This window comes from Bidens hawaiensis, unplaced genomic scaffold (genome assembly GCF_021521415.1).
Source record: "Bidens hawaiensis isolate Kalapana, Puna unplaced genomic scaffold, B.hawaiensis_p1.1 tig00021362_1, whole genome shotgun sequence".
NCBI classification, from domain to species: Eukaryota; Viridiplantae; Streptophyta; class Magnoliopsida; order Asterales; family Asteraceae; genus Bidens; species Bidens hawaiensis.
Window position 1 is genome coordinate 406,709 of NW_027493313.1, and position 22,690 is coordinate 429,398.

General features: G+C 40.9%; 2 protein-coding genes and 1 pseudogene across 3 annotated transcripts; all 3 read right to left on the reverse strand.

The window, feature by feature from the left end:
• Window positions 1-954: 954 nt before the first annotated feature.
• LOC143563335 (putative amino acid permease 7) lies at window positions 955-2,912 on the reverse strand. Its single transcript, XM_077050899.1, has 7 exons — window positions 2,795-2,912; window positions 2,458-2,697; window positions 2,280-2,373; window positions 1,971-2,185; window positions 1,762-1,895; window positions 1,443-1,670; window positions 955-1,371 (listed from the first exon to the last, which is right to left on the reverse strand). The coding sequence occupies exons 1-7, from the start codon at window positions 2,865-2,867 to the stop codon at window positions 964-966; spliced, it is 1,392 nt and encodes a 463-aa protein (XP_076907014.1). The 5' UTR covers window positions 2,868-2,912; the 3' UTR covers window positions 955-963.
• A 2,697-nt stretch (window positions 2,913-5,609) lies between these two features.
• LOC143563340 (putative amino acid permease 7) lies at window positions 5,610-18,689 on the reverse strand (annotated as a pseudogene). Its single transcript, XR_013140650.1, has 7 exons — window positions 18,650-18,689; window positions 18,330-18,590; window positions 8,160-8,253; window positions 7,871-8,085; window positions 6,399-6,532; window positions 6,081-6,308; window positions 5,610-6,009 (listed from the first exon to the last, which is right to left on the reverse strand). The product of XR_013140650.1 is annotated as a putative amino acid permease 7 (transcript).
• Window positions 18,690-19,618: 929 nt separating this feature from the next.
• Window positions 19,619-22,473, reverse strand: LOC143563332 (putative amino acid permease 7). The gene is made up of 7 exons (XM_077050897.1): window positions 22,368-22,473; window positions 21,540-21,779; window positions 21,375-21,468; window positions 21,085-21,299; window positions 20,877-21,010; window positions 20,562-20,789; window positions 19,619-20,146 (listed from the first exon to the last, which is right to left on the reverse strand). The coding sequence occupies exons 1-7, from the start codon at window positions 22,453-22,455 to the stop codon at window positions 19,745-19,747; spliced, it is 1,401 nt and encodes a 466-aa protein (XP_076907012.1). The 5' UTR covers window positions 22,456-22,473; the 3' UTR covers window positions 19,619-19,744.
• Window positions 22,474-22,690: the final 217 nt, after the last annotated feature.

A 22,690-nucleotide genomic window follows, 5' to 3' on the forward strand; every position in this document is an offset into this window, starting at 1 on the left:
TAGAGCCTAGAACAGATTACAAATTTACCTTTTTTATATGTTTTAAACAGCCAATTATTCTTTAAACAGAAACAAAGACATAGTTAGCTAAATGCCATTACCAAAAGGAAGAGTGAGTACTGCTGGTATTAAAAAATGTGGCAAAAAGTTTTAAAAAATCTTCTTGATTTAGACAATACATTTTAACCTTTTGTATTGCCAAAGCAAATTTTAAATTTAGGGCCCTTTTTGCAAAAAAAAAAAAAAAAAAAAAAAGCCTTATATAATCATGAAAACCAACATCCATCACAAGCTATCATGATTATATAGCATGACCTATCCTTTAGACAAAACAAGAAGAGAACATGGATCAATCTAACATTCATATTTTATGATTTTGAGTAGTGAAAACATGTAGAACATGAATACCATCCCAGACTACGTTTATAGGAACTCGATGTTGATCATACAAGCATACGATCTAGAGCCGATAAGTTAAGTTGCCTTAACCCATAACTTAGTAATTTCTTTTTTAAATTATAATTTATCCATATAATTCGTATATTGAACAAAATTATTCAATTACAATAGAGAGGTGGGTAAGCGGGCAACAAGCTGCGCCGCCACCCCCTTTTGAACGACAAACCCGATCCTACTGAAAACAAAGTTATAGTTCTTTGGCGTCGATAAGCTACTATGCACGACCTGCTGAACTCTTTTCAGAAACGTAATAGCTTCGGGGGCAAGGAACCCAAATGTATCAAAAGCAAAAGGAATGAAGACATGTTGATTCTCGACTTAAAAATTACAAACAAGCTAACTTTGTGATATAAGAAACAACATGCAGGTTAACAGTAAGAGTAAATGTGAATCCAACAATATGTAGCTAAATAACATGCTAAAATGGACTCAGCTCAAATAACATTACTCACTAACATTCTAAAATTGATATAACCCTGTTACTAGCTTTATAGAGAATACTATTTACTTACCAAATCTTTTGGCAATGAGTCCTTCAATTGAACCAACCAAAGTAAAAATGGTTACAAGTAGGCAAATAATAGTATAGATACGAAGTATAATCCATTTTCCAGACCAAGGTACGACTTTCCTCTGCACAAAGTGCATCTCAACAGGGAAATATATGGTCAAAGGCCAAAAGATGATGGAGCCTGCGAACGCGAGGACCTCATTGAAGTAAGGGAATAACATCCCAACTGACATTGTCAAAATCACATATGTTGTTCTAAAACATAATCGAAGTGGATTTAATCTAAACTCAGGCAATAACGACGACGCCTTCATGCTTCGAGTGTCTTTCGCGAATGCACTTTCTGGGAATTTTTCCGCGTACCATCTTTCCACTATTGCGAACAGTGTCTGACTGTATACCTGATAACACACAACATAAGTCAAACATATTAATGTAAGGAAACACAAATTATTCCAAAGTCATGTGATACCTGATACCCTCCAACTAAATGGAGAACAATGCACGCATTACCAAAGTCCACGAGCCAATACGGTTCATAAAACCCAAACCCAGTCAACAGATTCCCGGGAGTCAGATCTCCAAATGCAGCATAACCGGAAGCACCACAACATAGGTAGAATATAGTACTTGTAAAGATTGCAATAGTGGAAGCCTTCTTCATGGTAACCTTTTGTGATGGAGGTGACTTCAAAGTGCTCTACATGTTATAAACATCACATAATTGTTTAGAGAAATTGATTCAATATCAAATAGAAGATTTATTACGACGGACTAGATGTTATATATACCTGTATTTCAAGAAGGATTAACGAGAAGTTAAACGAAAATGCAATGTCTCCAATAGCTTGACCAACCAACCATACTTTTTGTGTGGGATTAGTAGTTGAGATACCATAGATGTTACCTTCAATTTTCCCATTTCCTATAATTTCATTTTCAAATAAGCAAAAATGATTAATAGTTAGATTATGATTCGTTTGAAGATACAGATTTTTACCTATTACTTGGGCTAATCCAAGTCCAATTCCGATAAAAGAATAGGTGAATGACATGATTGCAGCAATAATCGAGAGCCATTTGGTATGAAAAATGTTGGGTATTTGAGAAGCTACTGTTTGAATGATTCCAAACATAAGCATATAATATTTATTTTCGAATTCACAAGCAGCATCATGCCCTTCTTTGTGGTAACAATTTGATCGCCTAATTGCTCTGTCGCCGAGCCAAAAAGATTCAAACCAAACTTATGTTATTAAACTTATTATTTTACAATCAAAATTTCACCAAATATGTAGTGTACTTATACCTCATGCTGATGGCAGATGTGATTGTATACACAACTCCAGTTTTAAATATACTGAAATAAAACAAGCATCCGCACGCCAAACCCCTCTTATACCCTGAAGTTCAATGTACATAATTAGCTGTAAGCAAAGTGCAAGTAAATGGTTACGAGTCTTTAAGTTTAGATCAAACAAACTCGCCTAAAACGGTGTGAACGGCCTGCAAGTAGGACTGGTTCATGATGGTGTTGCCATTTTTAGGGTCAAAATAAAGATGAATGTCACAAATAAAGTATGCGGAAACAAGAGTAAAGAATCCAAAGAGTAGCAAAGACACTGGGCCTGCAATCCATCCGACTTGAGCTATGCTCCAAGCGAGCGATAAGACCCCTGATCCTATGACTGCTGTTATAATATGTGCTACTGCTGTCCATACAGTTCCTTCAATCAACAACACAAAGCCAATCCATAAACAAAAGTTTTAATTATCATCATCAAATTCGAATAACAGGAACGAATTAATGGAAGTAAAGCAGACCAGTGAGGTTATGATGTGACAATGATGGATGTTGTTGTTGTTCTTCTTCTTCATCATAGTCTCCTCTTGCCATTCTTTGTGGGATCCTTAATGCTCAACACCTATCAACCACCTAGGCAAAGTTGTAGTAGTATAGTTGGTGTATTTAAACCATCCTCGTATGTATACTATTTTATTATTTTAAGTAAATGACACACATCACCCCTAAACTATTAAATGATGCTTAATATATATATATATATATATATATATATATATTAAAAGACATTGCAGTTGTTTTAGTATAAGCTACTTTTCGTGGATTTTACAAACAAAGACGCGTATAGTACAACATATATACAGATAAGATAATATATTTTAACAGATGTTAGTTATTACTGTGTACCTTCTCCGATGATGAAAACCATGCTTCTGAACCACCAACCAACCGACACCACCACCTCACGTTAGATCCCCCCCCCCCCCACCCCCACCAATATGTAAAATGATTTAAGTACTACTAGACTTAACGAAAAAACTAATATAGTTAGTGCCAGGGGGTAAAATGATAACAAAATTCAAACGTATGAGATTGAAATGTTACAAGATTTTATTTTTACTTTTTTAGTCAAAATAGTGGTTTATTGGAATAAAATTCACTTTTCGTCTTATATTGTATAGTGTTTCACAAGACCCACCCAAAATCTTGTATGATTCAAAAATCTTCAACCACCACTAAAATGATTATATAGCTCCCACTAATCATAGAACCAACGGGATGATGACATATAACAATATCAATATGCAATAAGCATGTTGCATTAAGCGAAGCCTAGGCTGAATTATGGCAGATAAGTAAAGTAAAACATGATTTGAGAGAATGTGTGAGTGGTTATAAAATACTTAGGTAAAATCCCAACAATACCTACTTTTCAAATTATTACAAAATTGACACTTATCTAATGTACACCCATTTCCCAACTTTAATGAACACTCAACACTGATAAGGGCATCACGAAAAGAAAGGAGCTTTATCCATGTGAAAAAAGAAAAAAAACGAATTTAGTTACTTATTTATGTGTCCCTACCAAAATACCAATTTGGATAATTATGGATTTGATTTAAAATTAGGTGAATGTACTTGCTTGTTTTTTTTCTTAAAACAATAAATGTTACTCCATTACCCATGTTGTTTGAACATAGGATCTTCTTATCACATCTTTCATTTCCCCTCATTCGTCACGTCTACTCATTAATCGTATTTAATAATAAAAAATAATAATAAAAAAAACTCTGATCGGTTGAAACCCCCCCCCCCCCACAACCCAACCATTTCAACTATTCGCGTGATCACCCTCATTTGGGTCCAGTCACACGTGAATGATTTAGAGGAGGGGTGGTGTTCCAGTAAAACCATTGCATGAGGATTAGTCCATGTATGACCATTCCTTAAGCTTGAGGGGAGCATACCAGATAGCCTAAAAGACAAGTATTTTTATCAAGTGAGCTAACCTCATATGGAAATTTTGATAGCCCAAGAGTACGGAGATGTGCCCAAGATGGGTTTGAAATTTGAACCTTAATATTCACTTTAGAGTTTATAACAAGTTTCTTTTCTAAGTAACACTTTCAAACTGTAAAATTATTCTTTGATTTGATTTCGAAAGAATGGGAACAAATACTCGTCACCTTGACCGTTGGGTTATGATCGAATTTTATTTTGTATAGCAATTCTGAACTTATCTATCACCCAATAAAAGACTTAGCAAACTTTCTTTAGAAATTGATATAAATAAATTAAAACAAATTGTTCCAAGTATGTAAGTTTGTTAGGTGTTGCTAAACGTACCCTCTACACCATTTTTACTAAATATACACCTCCCCCATGAACTTATTAGATCAATTACCATTACCCCTTAACATTATTTATATACATATTAGTCCCTACAACGCTTTTTTAACTTAATAATCTCCACTACATATATCAAATTAAAAATTATCAAGTATTACTATTAATTTATTTTTTAGTATTAATATTGTAAATATTTATAATATCTTTTTTTAACTTTTAATAGTATATATATTTATGATATCCTTATTTTACCTCTTTATCTTTTACAAAATAAGCCCTAAACATGAAACCCTAAACCTTAAACCCCAAACCCGAAAACCTAAACCCTAAACCTGAAACTCTAAATCCTAAACGCGAAACCCGAAATCCCGAACCCTAAACCCGAAATAAAAAAAAACGCAACTTGTAAAAAAAATATGAAATTCTTAATTTTATGCTAATTTGGTAATTATATGATTTCAAAGGGTAATATGAAAGTTAGTTTTTCCAGATGAGGGGGGGGGGGGGGGGGGTTATGACAACAACAAGGGGGTTACGTTTAGCCTAACCCATATTTGTTTTGATCATTTTTGATTTGTGAAGAAAAAAAAAACTCTATACCATAATTTAAGATCATATGATTTTGATAAGTGGAAAGACGTAGAACATGCATAAGGTCTTAGTGCGTATAGGTTTATGTGCATGATATCGATCTTGACCATACGTACAAACATAAGATCTCAAGCCGACGAAATCTTTAGTAGCCTTAGCATAGTATAGAATAAAAAGATAATAAAAATCTTCTATACATAGTGATTAAAGATTAAAAACAAGCTAACTAAGTGGCTCAAAAGAGTAAACTAAAGAAGTATTCGACTTCAAAAGTAATTAAATAACATGTGTCAAGGGGTTATATAACATATACTATTCTCTATTGTTCCAATACATTAACATTATAAAATTGATATAACCATCTTACTAGTTTCAAAGAGGAGTTACTATATACTAGCCAAATCTTTTGGCAATGAGTCCTTCAATCGAACCAACCAAAGTAAAAATGGTTGCGAGCAGGCAAAACATGGTATATATATACGAAGTACGATCCATTTGCCGGACCAAGGCACAACCTTTTTCTGCATAAAGTACATCTCAACATGGAAATATATGGTCAAAGGCCAAAAGATTATGGAGCCTGCGAACGCGAGGACCTCATTGAAGTAAGGGAATAACATCCCGACTGCCATTGTCAAAACCACATATGCTGTTCTAAAACATAACCGAAGCGGATTTAATCTAAACTCGGCAACGACACCTTCACAGTTCGAATGTCTTTCACGAACGTGCTTTCTGGGAATTTTTTTGCATACCATCTTTCTACTATTGCAAATAGTGTCTGACTGTATATCTAACAACACACAACATAGGTCATAAAGATTATTAGTAAGAATCACAAATTATGCCAAGGTCATGTGATACCTGGTACCCTCCAACTAAGTGGAGAACAATGCATGCATTACCAAAGTCAACGAGCCAATACGGTTCATAAAACCCGAACCCGGTCAACAGATTCCCGGGGGTCAAATCTCCAAATGCAGCATAACCAGAAGCACCATAAGTTAGGTAAAAGAAAGCAATTATAAACACTGCAATAGTGGAAGTTTTCTTCATGGTCACTTTTTGAGATGGAGGTGACTTTAAAGTGCTCTGCATGACACACAATTAACATAATTGTTTGGAGCAACTAATTTTGGATTAACTAGAACGTGTTAGAACGATTAAACTTTAAGTTTGTACCTGTATTTCAAGAATGATTAACGAAAATGAATTCGAAAATGCAACATCTCCAATGGCTTGAGCAACCAACCATACTTTTTGAGTCGGATTAGTAGCTAAGATACCAGTGATGCTACCTTTAATCTCTCCTTGTTCTGCAATCTCATATTCAACAAGTAACTTGATTTGATAATAAATATATTTGAACTGTTAGTGTTAGGGATGTTCATTATCAGTGGCGGACACAGAAAATTTTTTCATGGCGGGGCGGGAAATTTTTAAGAATCGTCTGACTAATACTATATAATAGTTTTATTTCGCTTCATATCGGGTCGGGTCAATCCAAGGAGATGGTAAAAAGTTAAGACTAAACTACATTTCACATGCATAACAAAAGCGTGTCAATCGTCTTAAGATAAAAAGGCACAAATGCTTTTTAATTATATCATTAAACTTAATTATTTTTATAAGATATTTTATGTTTATATCAGTCGTGAAATCAAAAGATTTTAACTGAAACATCGTAGTAATGTTTGTATTAAGACATGGGCATGCCTACTATCTTAACTCCACAAATTTTATGTAGTTCTTATATATATTTATAAATAAAATAAGATGTTAGTAAATATCAAATCAAACATTGAAATAAAGTAATGCAAAAATAAAATAAGATAACATGATAATAAAACTAAATTAGTAAATTCAGAATGTAGCTTTTTTTATTGAATTAATATTTAATAAAATATTATAACTTATGCCTACCTATAATTGATGTCGGCCAACATAGTGTTAACTGTTAAATATAAACTTTGTACTTTCAAGTTTTATTTGGGCTTTTTTTAAAAAGCCCATTATATTAGTTAAACTACCTAATAACCTTAACAAATAACAGGTAAAATTAATCATCTTTCTCTACATCCTTTACATTGTTTGCCGGAAAAACTCATATGAGTTGGTGCTAGAGTTTAGAGGATCGGGGCAGTAGGAGGGTTTAACGGGGGGCAATCGAGGTTTTTGCTTAGAAGTTACACTAAAGGTAAAATTTTAAGGGGGGCGGCTGCCCACCTTACTTACTATGTGGGTCCGCCCCTGTTCATTATTTGTTTGAACCGACCGAACCACGCAAACCGAAGCAAGTCAGCTGGTTTGACGTTTATATGGTTTGGTATTAACGGGTAATTAGTGGTTTAGCGGTCCAGCCAACTGGCCCTGTAAAACGGTCCCGGTCCTTTTAATCTTTTTTTTAAGAGTATGTAGTTATGTATGTGTATTATACTCATGAACATCTTTATTATTTAAAAATTTTGAATACAAACTAATTAGTTTACCGAGAAAAAGATAATTAATCGGTTTAAAACCAAACATCTAAATCATCAAACCGTTAAAACCGACTGGTCCTGCCAACCCATGCAGCCCGGCCGGTTTGGTTTTCATTTCCCAAAACCATAGTTGGCGGTTCGGTCTAGAATATTTTTGAATATAGAGATTAGTACCTATTACTTGGGCTAATGCGAGTCCAATTCCGATAAATGAGTAAGTGAAGGACATAATTGCAGCAATGATGGAGAGCCACTTGGTATGAAAAATGTTGGGTATTTGAGAAGCTACTATTTGAATGGATCCAAACATAAGCATGTAATACTTATTCTCGAACTCACAAGCAGCATCATGGCCTTCTTTGTGGTAACAATTTGATCGCCTGATTTCGCTGTAATTCAGAGAAATAGTTAGGTAGTTGCTAACATGATATTCAGATACAAGTGATGGAAAAGGTTAGAATACCTCATGCAGATTGCTGATGTGATTACATAGACAACAGCTGTTTTGAATAAACTGAAATAAACCAAGCAACCACATACCATTCCATTCTTATATCCTGCAATCAATATCACAAAACAAGGATTAATCAAGTTGAAAGTATGATTGAAGAGGTAGGTCCCATCAGAGCCCAGTTGGACCCGCAAGAGTCACCTGGAAGAGGGACGTCTGCGCAGAAACCAACTGGATCCGCAGGACCAACCATGCTCAGAGACGTGACGTCCTTACGCGCAGTACGCAAGCTGTTCCCGCAGGAAATGCCTCCCAATGGTGAAGGACTCCGCCTGTCCCCGCAGCCTCGGATACAAGCCATCAGGGAAGGCCACCCGCGCAGCAAGGCTACACGCACAAGGTACTTAGCTCTCAATCATTCAGTGTCACCTGAAGGAATGAGCGAAGCCTGGAACAATCCCGCACAAGGGCGGGAGGGGGAATACTCCCGCCCAAATAAGCCAGTCCGTACGATACGGGAAGATCTTCTGTACTGTACCTGACGAGGTATGGGAAAAAGATCTGACTAAAGATACGACAGCTTATTGACAACAGTATGGCGAGCAGCATGCTCCTGCACTGTATGTCACTATTAGCCACTGCCTACTCACCAACTCTTGTCATACCACGTGCGTAGCCGGCAGTTGGTGGAAAAGGAATAGTATACAGCAGGCCTGGTCACTATCAGCCACTGCCTACCCACCAACTACCAGCAGGGCACGTGCGTAGGCCACTGTTGGTGGAACAGGAATACTGTTGCAGCCGGCCACACCTCCTTAGAAACCTACCTTCGGCTATAAATACCACAAATGGTATGACCATCTCATCTTATCTATTATCATCATATTATACCTGATATCTGCTCTAGCAATCTCTTAATATACATTTTATATTTAAAGAGCAATCTAGTCTGATTCTCACGCCGGAGGGTGGTCACAAGGAGGAACCCCCCCCCCCCTTCTCAGTGACAAGCTCACGGTGTCTGTTTTGCAGGTTATCAGAAGAACCATCTTCTCTGGGTCTAACCCCTCGTGGGAAACATCTATCTAACCCCCAGGTTACTCGTAATCTGCCCGGGGTCCGGTTAGTGTTTCTTCATTGGCGCCATCCGTGGGACAAAGCTAGAACTTTATTTTTCTCCAGTATTTTCAAACTTCTAAGATGGTTAAAGAAATTCCGGTAACCACAACCCCAGCTACTGGGGGGAATACCGGCTACACAGTCTTTACAAACACTACCCCGGTTACCCAAGCCGGGGCAAGTGAAGTAAATTTTACGAACACTACCCCAGTTACCCAAGCTGGGGCAAGTGCAGTAAATGATCGCCCACTGGGATTCACTGATACCCAGTTAGAGAAACGAAGACTCCCCCGCCAAACACTCGATGAAGTTAAGGCATGGGCGGAGGCACGACAAAAGGAATTCCAAGCTGAGTTGGACGAACGCTTGCGTTCCGTCCAACAGGCCGACGAATTCGAAGAATACTTGGACGATGACTCGGAGGAATCCGACTCCGACGTGAACCCTCGCCATAGGGCAAAAGGGAAGCGTAAGGAAACGGACTCCCAACCGAGAAGGCATTTTGGACAAGCCTTCAAACCAAAAAATGCTGGTGGAAGTCCACGTGACTTCTCCAAAACATTCAGACCAAACGTTGCAAATGCGGGAATGTCCAAATTTGCAAGGGACATTGCGGAAGCAATCGCCCCAAAAAGTGCCAAACAAATGTCAAGCATAGGCACATATGATGGTATATCTGACCCCGATGATCATTTGAACAGATTCATAGCGGGGGCAACCGTCAGTAGTTGGACGGAACCTACGTGGTGTTACATGTTCCAAATGACACTTGTGGGGGCTGCTAGAGCGTGGTTCGATCGTCTACCGGTCAACCACATCTATGACTGGGCAGACTTCCAACAGAAGTTTCGCCAACACTTCAGCCAGCAAAGAAAGTATACCGAGGAGCAATGGACAATCCTCAAATGCATTCGAGAGAAAGATGAATCTTTGCTGGACTTCATCACTCGCTTCAACTCGAAGAAGCTAAGTCTGGGTAACATTAGCGAAGATCTTGTTCGCGCTGCTTTCATCCAGGGCGCGAACGACCCAGAGCTCATCCGCACCTTAACGGGTAAAGATGGCATGCCATCCACATGGGATGCCATCATGACAGCAGCAAAACGCTTTGCGGAAACTGAGAAGCAACTAGGTAGAGATCTCCCACAGAGCACAAACCTCTACACCCAGAAGACAAGGGAAGACAACGTCCTTACCGCCCGATTAAACAAAAAACGAAAGCTAGGCATTTGCCAGTCAGGGGTAAACTTTGACACCTCATCCGGCTTGCAACATCGGTTAGGCGGAAGGGATAACGTACGATCGACCCAGAACTCCAGATGGACGCCGCTCACCAAAAGCGTCACCGAGATATTCGCCACCGAGGAGCTCCCATGGCCAAAGCCTCAAATAATCCGACATCGTCACAATGCTGATCGGAGTAAATACTGCGACTTTCACAGGACAAAAGGCCACAACACCGAAGAATGCATAGATGTAAAGGACATGGTCGAAGCATTTGTCAGAGATGGGACGCTCGCGCACCTCGTGGCGCAATGAACGCTGAGAAGCCTGATGCGTGTAGAACCCTAGCTGGGGAAAACACGAATAAAATTCCAGCTTCGATATGGAGACTACATGCTGCGTAAAGAACGAGATCCCGAACCAGGTGCGTATCGGCTCGATGGCACTCCCATCCCAACAGCATGGAAGGGAGCTCATTTACACAGTTTGCATGTAAATCAATTCCAAATTTGTAAAGAAAAGGCCAAGAGCCACTTCTAATGGAAATGATTCTCCTTAAAACATCGATGCTGATGATTTTACATTTATACTTTATGAACTACCAACACGGATATGCCGGTTTTCACCGCATAATTACGTGGAAAGTCGTTGCATGGGGAAGGCGGCAAAACCCGCATAAACCCAAAAACGACAAACCTTCACGCAGGTCAGTTGAAGGGGAAAAGTTCAGTCATCCCACTATATGAAAGTGCCGGTCTATCCGCATGAATCATGAGAGGAAACTGAATAACCTATCAACAACCGCGCGTCGAACGGTTAATTTATTAAACACTAATATGCCGGTTTTCACCGCATAATTACGTGGAAAGTCGTTGCATGGGGAAGGCGGCAAAACCCGCATAAACCCAAAAAACGACAAACCTTCACGCAGGTCAGTTGAAGGGGAAAAGTTCAGTTATCCCATTAAATGAAAGTGCCGGTCTATCCGCATGAATCATGAAAGGAAACTGAACACTAACCTATTGACAACCGCGCGTCGAACGGTTCAAAACAAAATTCCTAAAAAAGGATGAGGAAAACCTACACGCAGGTCAGATATGGGTAAAGTTTAGCCATCCTACTAAGTGCAAGTGACGGTCCTACCCGCACAATCACGAAAGAGGAAGCAAAACTTCACACCTATTATCTACCACGTTCAAAGGTTAACTTATCCTCAAAAAAGGATGAGGAAAACCTACACGCAGGTCAGATATGGGTAAAGTTTAGCCATCCTACTAAGTGCAAGTGACGGTCCTACCCGCACAATCACGAAAGAGGAAGCAAAACTTCACACCTATTATCTACCACGTTCAAAGGTTAACTTATCCTCAAAAAAGGATGAGGAAAACCTACACGCAGGTCAGATATGGGTAAAGTTTAGCCATCCTACTAAGTGCAAGTGACGGTCCTACCCGCACAATCACGAAAGAGGAAGCAAAACTTCACACCTATTATCTACCACGTTCAAAGGTTAACTTATTCTAAACACTTGGAAAATTGCTAATTTAAACTAAAGTATGCAAGTCATATAACGTTTATAAAGCAAGGAATCCAAAGAAAATAGCGGTCTTACCCGCACAAAGATTTATATTTCACAATGAATCATTACAAGAATGGCCGGGTAACTACCCGCCTACAAGAAAATAAATCTGTACAAGCTAAATCTAACCTAGCAGTGGGAAGGGATCTTCAGGATCAGGCTTCAGGGCCACTTCCACTTAGACCAGCCCCATCAGTAGAGCGTGGCAGTTCAAGGAAAGCTTTGAGGATAGCTAGCCCATCATCAGCAGCAGCGACTTCGTTCACCTTCTCCACCACCGGATGCGGGAAGGCAGCATACTGGTTCACTGCTTGGTCGTAAATAGCTTCAGTATCCACATTATACAAAGGGAAGTTGGAAGGCGGGACGCCTTTCTCAACGAACCCTAGACCAAGCAGGAAGCCGACCTTTTCCCCATCCTCGTGAGAAGCGTTGAGGGCTGCGCTCATAGCATCGTCGTAAGATGTCTCTGAGAAGACCCGATGCACAACCTACAAAAGAAAATATACAAGTGTCAAAACCTTTTCTATTTACAAGAAAAGCGTAAAGACATGAAAACATACCTGAGACAACGCTTCTCGAAGAAGCCATTCCTTGGCAACCAGAGCTTCTTGGAGGGCAGCTTGAGCTTCGTTACGGGCGCGTTCGGCTTCACTCTTGTTAAGGTTGGCAAGCAACACTTCTTTAGCCGCAGCCTCTTCGACGCCCTTTAGCTTCCGCTCAGTATGGTCAAGCACCCCCCTCTGGTCCAAGATCTCCTGGAGCTTTTTGGCGTCTTCCATCGCCAAGGCATCATGAGCCTGCTGGAGAGCCTCTAATTTGGCTTTAAGCTCTTCATTCTCCACGCGTAGAGGCTCAGCAACAGCTTCAGCCTTGGTGGCCCTCTCGGTTGCGTTCCTCGCAGTCTCCTTAGCCAGCCGAAGCTGTTCATTAACAGCTTGGGCAGCCTTGGAACGGGCCTCGAGTCGAGCCTGAACTTCAACCTCGAGAGCCTTGAAGGCCTTCTCCTTCTCCGCAGCCACTGCGGTAAGTTTTTGGTTCTCCTCCCGGACAGCCCGCGCCTGAGCTACTTCTTTAAGGCGAGCTGCTTTTAACTTGTCGTTTTCACGACAAAGCAGCTCGACACGCGGCTGCATCCGGGCCAGGAGAACCCGAAGCTCATTGGTTAGCCTACCCTCCTGGTAGCTAGCCATGGCTTCCCCCAACGCACCACTGGGAGCAGCGTGACGAGCCCATTCCACGCACTCCACAGGGGTACGAAGGGTTGTTCCTCGGCGAATGTTCCATCGTGGAACATACACTTCATTGGAATCCGACACTGCAAAAAACAAAAAGCAGTTAGGAAAAGATGATAAAAAATATATATAAAAAAGGGCCAAAGGAACCCTACGCACCTGTAGGGTCAATAACAGGCCGATAGCCGCCGAACCCATCACCTGAACCCAAAGGAAATCCATCCAAGAGGTCAGGCAGATGGGAAGGTGGCAAAGATTGGCGAGAAGCCCCATGCGTACCTGATGGACCGGCCGTCGTTGCCGATGGCGGGGGCATAATAGCAGCCGCCGCGGTCGCCGCCGCGGAATCTGCAGCAATAGTAACCGCCGGCTCGGTGAAGGATGCTGTAAAAATCGCACTCACAGCCGGCGGTGACGTCATCTCAGCTGGAACAGTCGGCTCAAAGGAGTGAGCAACTGAACCAGCGGAAGCAGGCGCAGGCGCCTGAGTCGACGCCTCAGGTAGGCTGACCAAGCCTACCGTCATTGGCGGAGAGGTACTCCTTTGCGCTCCACCCTGGAATGCGTCAACATCCACGACTGCATAAAGAAGATAAGTGTTAACGATATTAAACTATGAAGATAAAAGCTAAAGGAAGTTGTACTTACGGGTTTTCTTGAGCCTGAAAGTACGGACGGGCGGGGATGAACTCGATGGAGCCGGCCTCTTCACGCCGGTCACCGTCGTCATCCTGGGCTCTTCGGTGACAGTTGTCACAGCCTCTGGAATGGTGAGCTTATCACCACCGGGATTCCCCGCCACCTCTTCGCTCTCGGTCTCCGAGTCAGACCGAGGCACCGGATCGGCAGTGGAGGCCACCTTCTCCTTTCCCTTCCCGCCGGCAGCCTTCTTCTTCCGCACCAACGGAGGACCATCTGCGGATTCCTCATCAGAACATACGATTAGAGGAATTCCAGCAGAGGTTTCAACATTGAGGGGTCGAGGGTTGAAGAGCGCCTTACCTGGCCGCCTGGCGCTCAGGATCTCATGGCCTTGCGGATACACCTCCACGAACCGATCCGCAGTTTGTTCTAGGATGGGCAACTCGTTCTCGTCCAGAGCGCGAGTACCCATCCGTGCGGGACCGTCAGCCTCCCGCGGGTTTAGGAGTGACTGCAAGTCGTTCCCCTCTGAAATAAACAGGAAAAAAGTTAGAAGAAATTCAGAATCAACAAAAAGAAACAAAGCATACCGTAAGGAACAGAGTTCGAACCGTATTCGAGGACGATTGGGACCTTTTGCGCATCCGCCGCCTTCCACACCCGGCTCATCCCCAACATCACCATCCCGGACTCCGCAAACCGGTAAACCGGAGATTGGACCCGGGAAATCCTCGAAAACCATTCCGCCTCCTCGTAGTTGGAGGCGTGAAGGCTGGGAAGAGCTTGCCCGTTCTTAAACTTCATGGCAAGGGGGATGGCGCGGGCGGATATGAAGAAGAACTCCCTCTTCCACGCGCGAAGACTGCGCTCGGTCGCGCAAATCTTCAAACCCTTAACCCGGGTTATCAACGTATACCACCCCTGGATGCACCTCCAAGTATAGAAGGTCATCAGGCGGTCAACATAGGGCTCAATGCCCAAAATCCGGCACACCCACTCGAAGTGGCGAATCTTGGCGATCGCCATGGGGTGCAACTCGGTCAAATGAACACCGTGCCTCTCAAGGACACGGTAAACAAACTTTGTCAATGGGAACCTAAGATTCCCATAAACAAAGAATGCAGCATAAACCCCGATCTTGCCTCTGGGGGCATCGTACACAGTCTGATGGGGTTCAGGAAACTCAGGCTCGAGAGACTCGAGCATGAACTTCCTGACAACATACCGGTACAGATCGCCAGGCAGAGCACACTGGCACTCGCCAGCAGTACTCTTGTCATCGGCTGTGGATTCAACATCACGAGACGACATCTTGTGAAGGAAAGAAGAAAGCGATTTCGAGGGAATGCTTGCCTGAAAAGGGGAGTATTCGCCGGAAATCGCTTAAAAGATTAAGAGAAGAGTGAAAGTGTGGATTACAAAGAACCCTCTCCCCCTTTATATACTAATCGCAATTAATGCGATGAAATTAATGCGAAAGAGAGAGAAAACGAAGGTGCAATGAAACTATGACACGTGGCAAAAAGCAAGCTGGCAACAGCTGTTGACAGGACGCATACCATTAATTTCGAGGCCACGCGCCCGAAAAATCGCGCCCACGCGCCTGAAAAAGCGTCTGGAATGACCATGTACTGTCACGTCACCATAACTTCCTGCACGTCCTGACACAGTCAGAAGAAACCGTCACACGACGTTTCAGAGGTTTGGACTGTTCTTATCCTTCCACCAACTCTTCGAATTTCAAAATTCAAAATTCAAAAAGATTCAAAAGTAAGCGGGAAAATACCCCTTACCTTGGCAAACAAGTAACCGTAAGACGGATGCGGGTACAGTGTTAAGGCAAAACCCTTCACATACCTAGCACCCGCAGGGAATTGAAGCCAATAATAACTTGGCAACCAAGTAACCGTAAGACGGATGCGGGTACAATGTTAAGGCAAAACCCTTCACATACCTAGCACCCGCAGGGAATTGAAGCCAAGTAAACCTTGGCAAACAAGTAACCGTAAGACGGATGCGGGTACAGTGTTAAGGCAAAACCCTTCACATACCTAGCACCCGCAGGGAATTGAAGCCAAGTAAACCTTGGCAAACAAGTAACCGTAAGACGGATGCGGGTACAGTGTTAAGGCAAAACCCTTCACATACCTAGCACCCGCAGGGAATTGAAGCCAAGTATACCTCGGCAACCAAGTAACTATAAGACGGGTGCGGGTACAGTGTAAAGGCAAAACCCTTCACATACCTAGCACCCGCAGGGAATTGACGCCAGGAATACCTTGGAAGTAAAGTAACCATAAGACGAGCGCGGGTACAGTGTTAAGGCAAAACCCTTCACATACCTAGCGCTCCGCTGGGAATTGAAACCAAGAAGGATCTTCTGGGCAATGCTTGCGGAAACGGAAATAACATCCCCGCATAGCGGGAACGTCGAGAACTACGTTGTTTGAAGCTCCAGGATGGAATTGGTGGTTTTAACATAATTGATCACTATGTTCAAAACTACCAAAACCTCATGGAGAATCCACACAAGTGGGACTCAACGCTCCTGACTTGCGAGGAGGTTACAGACCTACCCGCATCATACCCAAAGATCAAGCAGGAAACTCGGGAATTTCTGCAAGTGACAAGGACTTCCGCGGGGAGAATCCCCATGGAAAACCTTAAAAACCCCTTTTCAAAAACCCTTTGCTTAAGTCCAAAAGTTCACCTCACTTTATTAAACACTCATGAGAAGAACATTGGACTGGGGGGACTTGAAGAGGTAGGTCCCAGCAGAGCCCAGTTGGACCCGCAAGACTCACCTGGAAGAGGGACGTCTGCGCAGAAACCAACTGGATCCGCAGGACCAACCATGCTCAGAGACGTGACGTCCTTACGCGCAGTACGCAAGCTGTTCCCGCAGGAAATGCCTCCCAATGGTGAAGGACTCCGCCTGTCCCCGCAGCCTCGGATACAAGCCATCAGGGAAGGCCACCCGCGCAGCAAGGCTACACGCACAAGGTACTTAGCTCTCAATCATTCAGTGTCACCTGAAGGAATGAGCGAAGCCGGGAACAATCCCGCACAAGGGCGGGAGGGGGAATACTCCCGCCCAAATAAGCCAGTCCGTACGATACGGGAAGATCTTCTGTACTGTACCTGACGAGGTATGGGAAAAAGATCTGACTAAAGATACGACAGCTTATTGACAACAGTATGGCGAGCAGCATGCTCCTGCACTGTATGTCACTATTAGCCGCTGCCTACTCACCAACTCTTGTCATACCACGTGCGTAGCCGGCAGTTGGTGGAAAAGGAATAGTATACAGCAGGCCTGGTCACTATCAGCCGCTGCCTACCCACCAACTACCAGCAGGGCACGTGCGTAGGCCACTGTTGGTGGAACAGGAATACTGTTGCAGCCGGCCACACCTCCTTGGAAACCTACCTTCGGCTATAAATACCACAAATGGTATGACCATCTCATCTTATCTATTATCATCATATTATACCTGATATCTGCTCTAGCAATCTCTTAATATACATTTTATATTTAAAGAGCAATCTAGTCTGATTCTCACGCCGGAGGGTGGTCACAAGGAGGAACCCCCCCCCCCCCCTTCTCAGTGACAAGCTCACGGTGTCTGTTTTGCAGGTTATCAGAAGAACCATCTTCTCTGGGTCTAACCCCTCGTGGGAAACATCTATCTAACCCCCAGGTTACTCGTAATCTGCCCGGGGTCCGGTTAGTGTTTCTTCAATGATGGAGAGCGGAAGCACAAAATAACATGTAAAGTGATAATTATTCAATACTTAAGGGTCGCATTCCACTTCTAAATCTACGCATTTTGTCCACCGCGGAGGTGAACTCTCATCATTTAGGGAGGGAGAGGCCAAAGACCATTATGGTGAATCCTCTAGTTACTTATGATTATTGGTAAACAAACTTTTATATGTTGTATGATTATTATTACTACATTGATTTATAAAAATAAGGGTGTTACAAAAACCGAAAAATTGGTTTTAGAGTTCTTGAAAACAGTCCGCTTTCGTTTAGTTTCGGTTTTACCATTTGGGCTAGAGATCTTTAGGCCGAAAAAAGAACTAGCACAAAATAATGAATGTCAACCTAAATCCTTTTTTCGAGTTAAAAATTTAGTTACACTATTTATTTATTAATTCCTTGTGAATTATTTAATTTTCATAATTTAAAATGAAAATCCATAGATTCGTTTCTGTTTGGTTTTAGACTTTTAGTTGCATGCAAAACCTAAACCAACCCGAAAATTCGGTTTTTACAAAAATATAAACCTCACAGTTGGTTATGTTTGGGTTCAGTTATTTGGGTTTATCAAAGTAGAAGTAGAATTATAGAAGCTTATTAGCAAAAACAATCCTGACCTAAAAAGTTGTGGACAGCCTGCAAAAAGGAGTGGTTTATGGTGGTGGTGCCACTGCTTGGGTTTGTATAAAACTGGATGTTGCTGATAAGAAACGCAGACACGAGCGCGAAGAACGCAATGCTTATAACACACAAGGGTCCAGCAATCCACCCGAGCTGTGCGAAGCTCCAAGCCATTGATAAAACACCTGATCCGATCACCCCGGCTATAAAATGTGCTAGTGCTGTCCATACAGTTCCTTCAATCAACAACACCGAGTTAAATGATTAAAAACCGTAAAACTCAGCATCAGGTAAAGATGGAGTAAGTAGAGCAGACCAAACATTTCTTCTTCATCGTCGTAGTTTCCTTCGGCCATTGATCCTGGATTCTTCCCTCACCAACTTCTGCTTGCAGTTCGTTTTAAGGCAAACTGAGTTTAAATGACAAAATAATAATAATAAAACAAAAAACGAGAAAAGCTAAATTTATTATACTCTTTATTACTGAACGTTATAAACTGTTACACTGATGCCACTGCCTCCTCTGCACTTAAATTTTTTGTTTCAGACACACTTAATGCACTTAAATTTTTTGTTTATAAACAGCATATACTCTCTACTTTTATGTTTTAATCAACCTTAACACATATAGAAACTACTTGAAGTTGATAGATGTCAATTACTTTCAAATGAAAATACACATACCAATATTCGTATCATATATACAAACATTATATATTATCATAAAACCGTATCTTTTTTCTTTTTTACGTTTTCAATTTGAATTTTATACATGGATATTGGTTTGCGCTTTATACCATTTTCAAAAAGAAAAAAAAAATCCAATCTCGCAAGTGATATTATTGTTTAGTAAAGACCACTACAGATATGTTTTGATCCTTAGGACGACCAACTTAACCTTTTTTGAATCTTTAGATGAGCCTAAAATGAAATGACAAATTGAATAAGTAAATTCCCAGCAAATTTGAATATCTTATGATTTCAATTAGTGAAAGCATGTGGAACATGCATATGAATATATAATCCTAGTGCATATAGGATCTTGATCTTGACCATTAGTCCATACAAGCATACGCCGTGGTCTAGCTAATGCAATCTTAGTTCCGTTAACTTAGTGATTATAAATGAGCTAATTGTTGAACAAAAAAAAAACAACAAACAGGATAACAAGCTAAGTGGCTGAAAAGAGTAAATTTAAAGAAGTATTCGACTTCAACAGTTTATAGTTGAATATCATGCCACAGCAGGCTCGGGTCAAATGACATTATTGTCTAAACGTGCCATCAGTTCACTCAGTAACATTCAAAAATTTGTACAACTGTATTATACAAGAGATGGACTATTACACACAATACAATTTCCTATCACCCAAATCTTTTGCACCAAATCTTCAAAGAGAATCAACTATTTACTACCCAAATCGTTTGGTAATGAGTCCTTCAATAGAACCAACCAATGTAAAAATGGTGACAAGCAGACAAAAAATGGTATATATGCGAAGTATAATCCATTTGCCGGACCAAGGTACAACCTTCTTCTGCACAAAGTACATCTCCACAGGGAAATATATGGTCGAAGGCCAAAAGATGATGGAGCCTGCAAACGCGAGGACCTCATTGAAGTAAGGGAATAACATCCCAACCGCCATTGTCAAAACCACATATGCTGTTCTAAAACATAACCGAAGTGGATTCAGTCTAAACTCGGGAATTAACGACACCTTTACGCTTCGAATGTCTTTTGCGAACACGCTTTCTGGAAACTTTTCTGCATACCATCTTTCCACTATAGCAAACAATGTCTGAGTGTATACCTGACAACAAACAAGATGATAATGTAAAGAAACACAAATCGAATCGGTCATAGATTGGTACTGGAGATGTAGCAAAGTGTGTACGAGTCATGAAATGGTTTCGGGTCAAAATGGTGATGTTTAGGTGTGGGTCAAACTGGTCAGGTTGGCATCACCTGACTTGTGTGACAAAGTGTGACAAACCGACAGAACCGACGGAACCCGTTAGGTTCAGCTTCGGACCAGCTTGTGTAGGGAGTGCGCATGGCAATATACATTGACTCCTAAGAATTGGTTAGGATCGTTGGTTGGTTTGGTTAACCTGCGTTTTTTGCCCATCTCTGATTGTAATTAATGAAGTATTTGAACTATATTTTTTATCATTTTGATATAAATATTTAATGGTTCCAGTCAAAATGCTAAGGTCATGTGATACCTGGTAACCACCAACCAAGTGGAGAACAATGCATGCATTTCCAAAGTCAACGAGCCAATACGGTTCATAAAACCCAAACCCGGTCAACAGATTCCCAGGAGTCAAATCTCCAAACGCAGCATAGCCAGAAGCACCACAACATAGGTAGAATATAGTACTAGTAAATATTGCAATTGTTGAAGCTTTCTTCATGGTCACTTTTTGTGATGGAGGTGACTTCAAAGTGCTCTACATGTTACAAACATCACATAACTGCTTAGACAAATTGATTTAGTATCAAATAGAAGACCTATTACAACGGGTTAGATTCTATACCTGTACTTCAAGAAGAATTACTGAGAAATTAAATGCAAATGCAATGTCTCCAATAGCTTGAGCAACCAACCATACTTTTTGTGTGGGACTTGTAGTTGAAATTCCATAGATGCTACCTTCAATTTTTCCTTTGTCTGCAATTTCATTTATATTATTCATGGCCCATCCACAAGATTGCGTATCAGGATGTTGAAGATAAGATTTTTACCAATTATTTGTGCTAATCCAAGTCCAATTCCAATAAAAGAATATGTGAATGACATAATTGCAGCAATAATCGAGAGCCATTTTGTATGAAAAATGTTGGGTATTTGAGAAGCTAGTATTTGAACTATTCCAAACATGAGCATATAATACCAATCTTCAAATTCACAAGGAGCATCGTGCCCTTGTTCGTGGTAACAATTTGACTGCATGATTGCTCTGTCATCGCAACAAAAGATTTAGACCGGACAGTATTAATTTGTTACAACATTTCACCAAATCAAAGTAGCATACCTCATGCTGGTGGCAGATGTGATTGTGTACACAACTCCTGTTTTGAATATACTGAAGTAAAACACGCATGCACATGCCAGACCATTCTTATACCCTAAAATTCAATGTACAGAAATAGAATGAACAAAATGCAAGTGAAAGCTAATGAGCATGAAACAAACTGACCTAAAACTGTGTGAACGGCCTGCAAGTAGGACTGGTTCATTGTAGTGTTGCCATTTTTAGGGTCGAAATAGAGATGAATGTCACAGATAAAGTATGCGGAAACAAGAGTGAAGAAGCCAAAGAGTAGCAGAGACAATGGGCCAACAATCCATCCGACCTGAGCTATGCTCCAAGCGAGTGACAAAACACCTGATCCTATGACTGCTGTTATAATATGTGCTACTGCTGTCCATACAGTTCCTTCAATCAACAACACAATGAAAATTTATAAACAAAACTTGTAACTGTCATCAAGAAATTCAAGGAAGTTGATTAATATATAACTGACATTAGGTTATAAACTTATAACTTTGAATTTGATTGACTTGCAATCAGAAATCTCAACCGATCCTATAGTTCCAGCTATAAACTCTGCTTCTTGTGTTCATATAGTTTCTTAAATCAACAACACAGCCAAAGCAAATTGATAAAAAACTAAAAGCGTGATAATCAAATTAGGTGTAAATTTGAATCTGGAGTGTTAATTTCAAGTGATAAAAGTCACATAACAGATAGAACTAACTAACTAACTAACCAACCCTAGGTATGATCATCATCACATTCTAACAACTGGAATGAAATGGAAGTGATATAATCTGTAGTTAATGGATTTGAAATCTCGAGTTCGATGCAGCAGATAATTAACTTTGATTTTGAGTTTCGGAAAGTGAACTTAATAATACCTAATCTGCAGGTCAAACATTGATTGATTGATTGATTGATATAAACTAGTTTGAAATTGGGAGTAACATGAAGCAAGTAACAAGGGAAAGAGAAATGAAGGCAGACCAGTGAGGTTGAGGTTATGATTATGAGGTGAAGTCTGCAACAATGGCGGATGATGTTCTTCTTCTTCTTCATAGTCTCCTCTCGCCATTGTTATTTGGTTGTTTCAGTTCTAAACGCAACTAACTTCCAGTTGGAGATCGTTTTATCAACAACTCAAGACAAAACAGATAAAGAAAAAACGTTATCACGTATATATATAACCAAGATTTATTTATTACAGTTACAAAATCTATAAAATAGATATACAAATTAACTATGCGTAGCTTGGGTTTTGAAAGAGTAGCTCAATGAAAAAAAAAACTGAGATGTTTCTGATATTCGAT

Excerpts from the sequence above, each read along its gene's own strand:
- LOC143563335 (XM_077050899.1), bottom strand. The coding sequence starts at position 2,867 with ATGGCAAGAGGAGACTATGATGAAGAAGAAGAACAACAACAACATCCA. Across the intron at positions 1,896-1,970 it reads TGGATTAGCCCAAGTAATAG|GAAATGGGAAAATTGAAGGT; the intron begins GTAAAAATCTGT and ends ATGAAATTATAG. Across the intron at positions 1,671-1,761 it reads TAATCCTTCTTGAAATACAG|AGCACTTTGAAGTCACCTCC; the intron begins GTATATATAACA and ends TATAACATGTAG.
- LOC143563332 (XM_077050897.1), bottom strand. The coding sequence starts at position 22,455 with ATGGCGAGAGGAGACTATGAAGAAGAAGAAGAACATCATCCGCCATTG. Across the intron at positions 21,011-21,084 it reads TGGATTAGCACAAATAATTG|ACAAAGGAAAAATTGAAGGT; the intron begins GTAAAAATCTTA and ends ATGAAATTGCAG. Across the intron at positions 20,147-20,561 it reads ACTTGGTTGGTGGTTACCAG|GTATACACTCAGACATTGTT; the intron begins GTATCACATGAC and ends GTTTGTTGTCAG.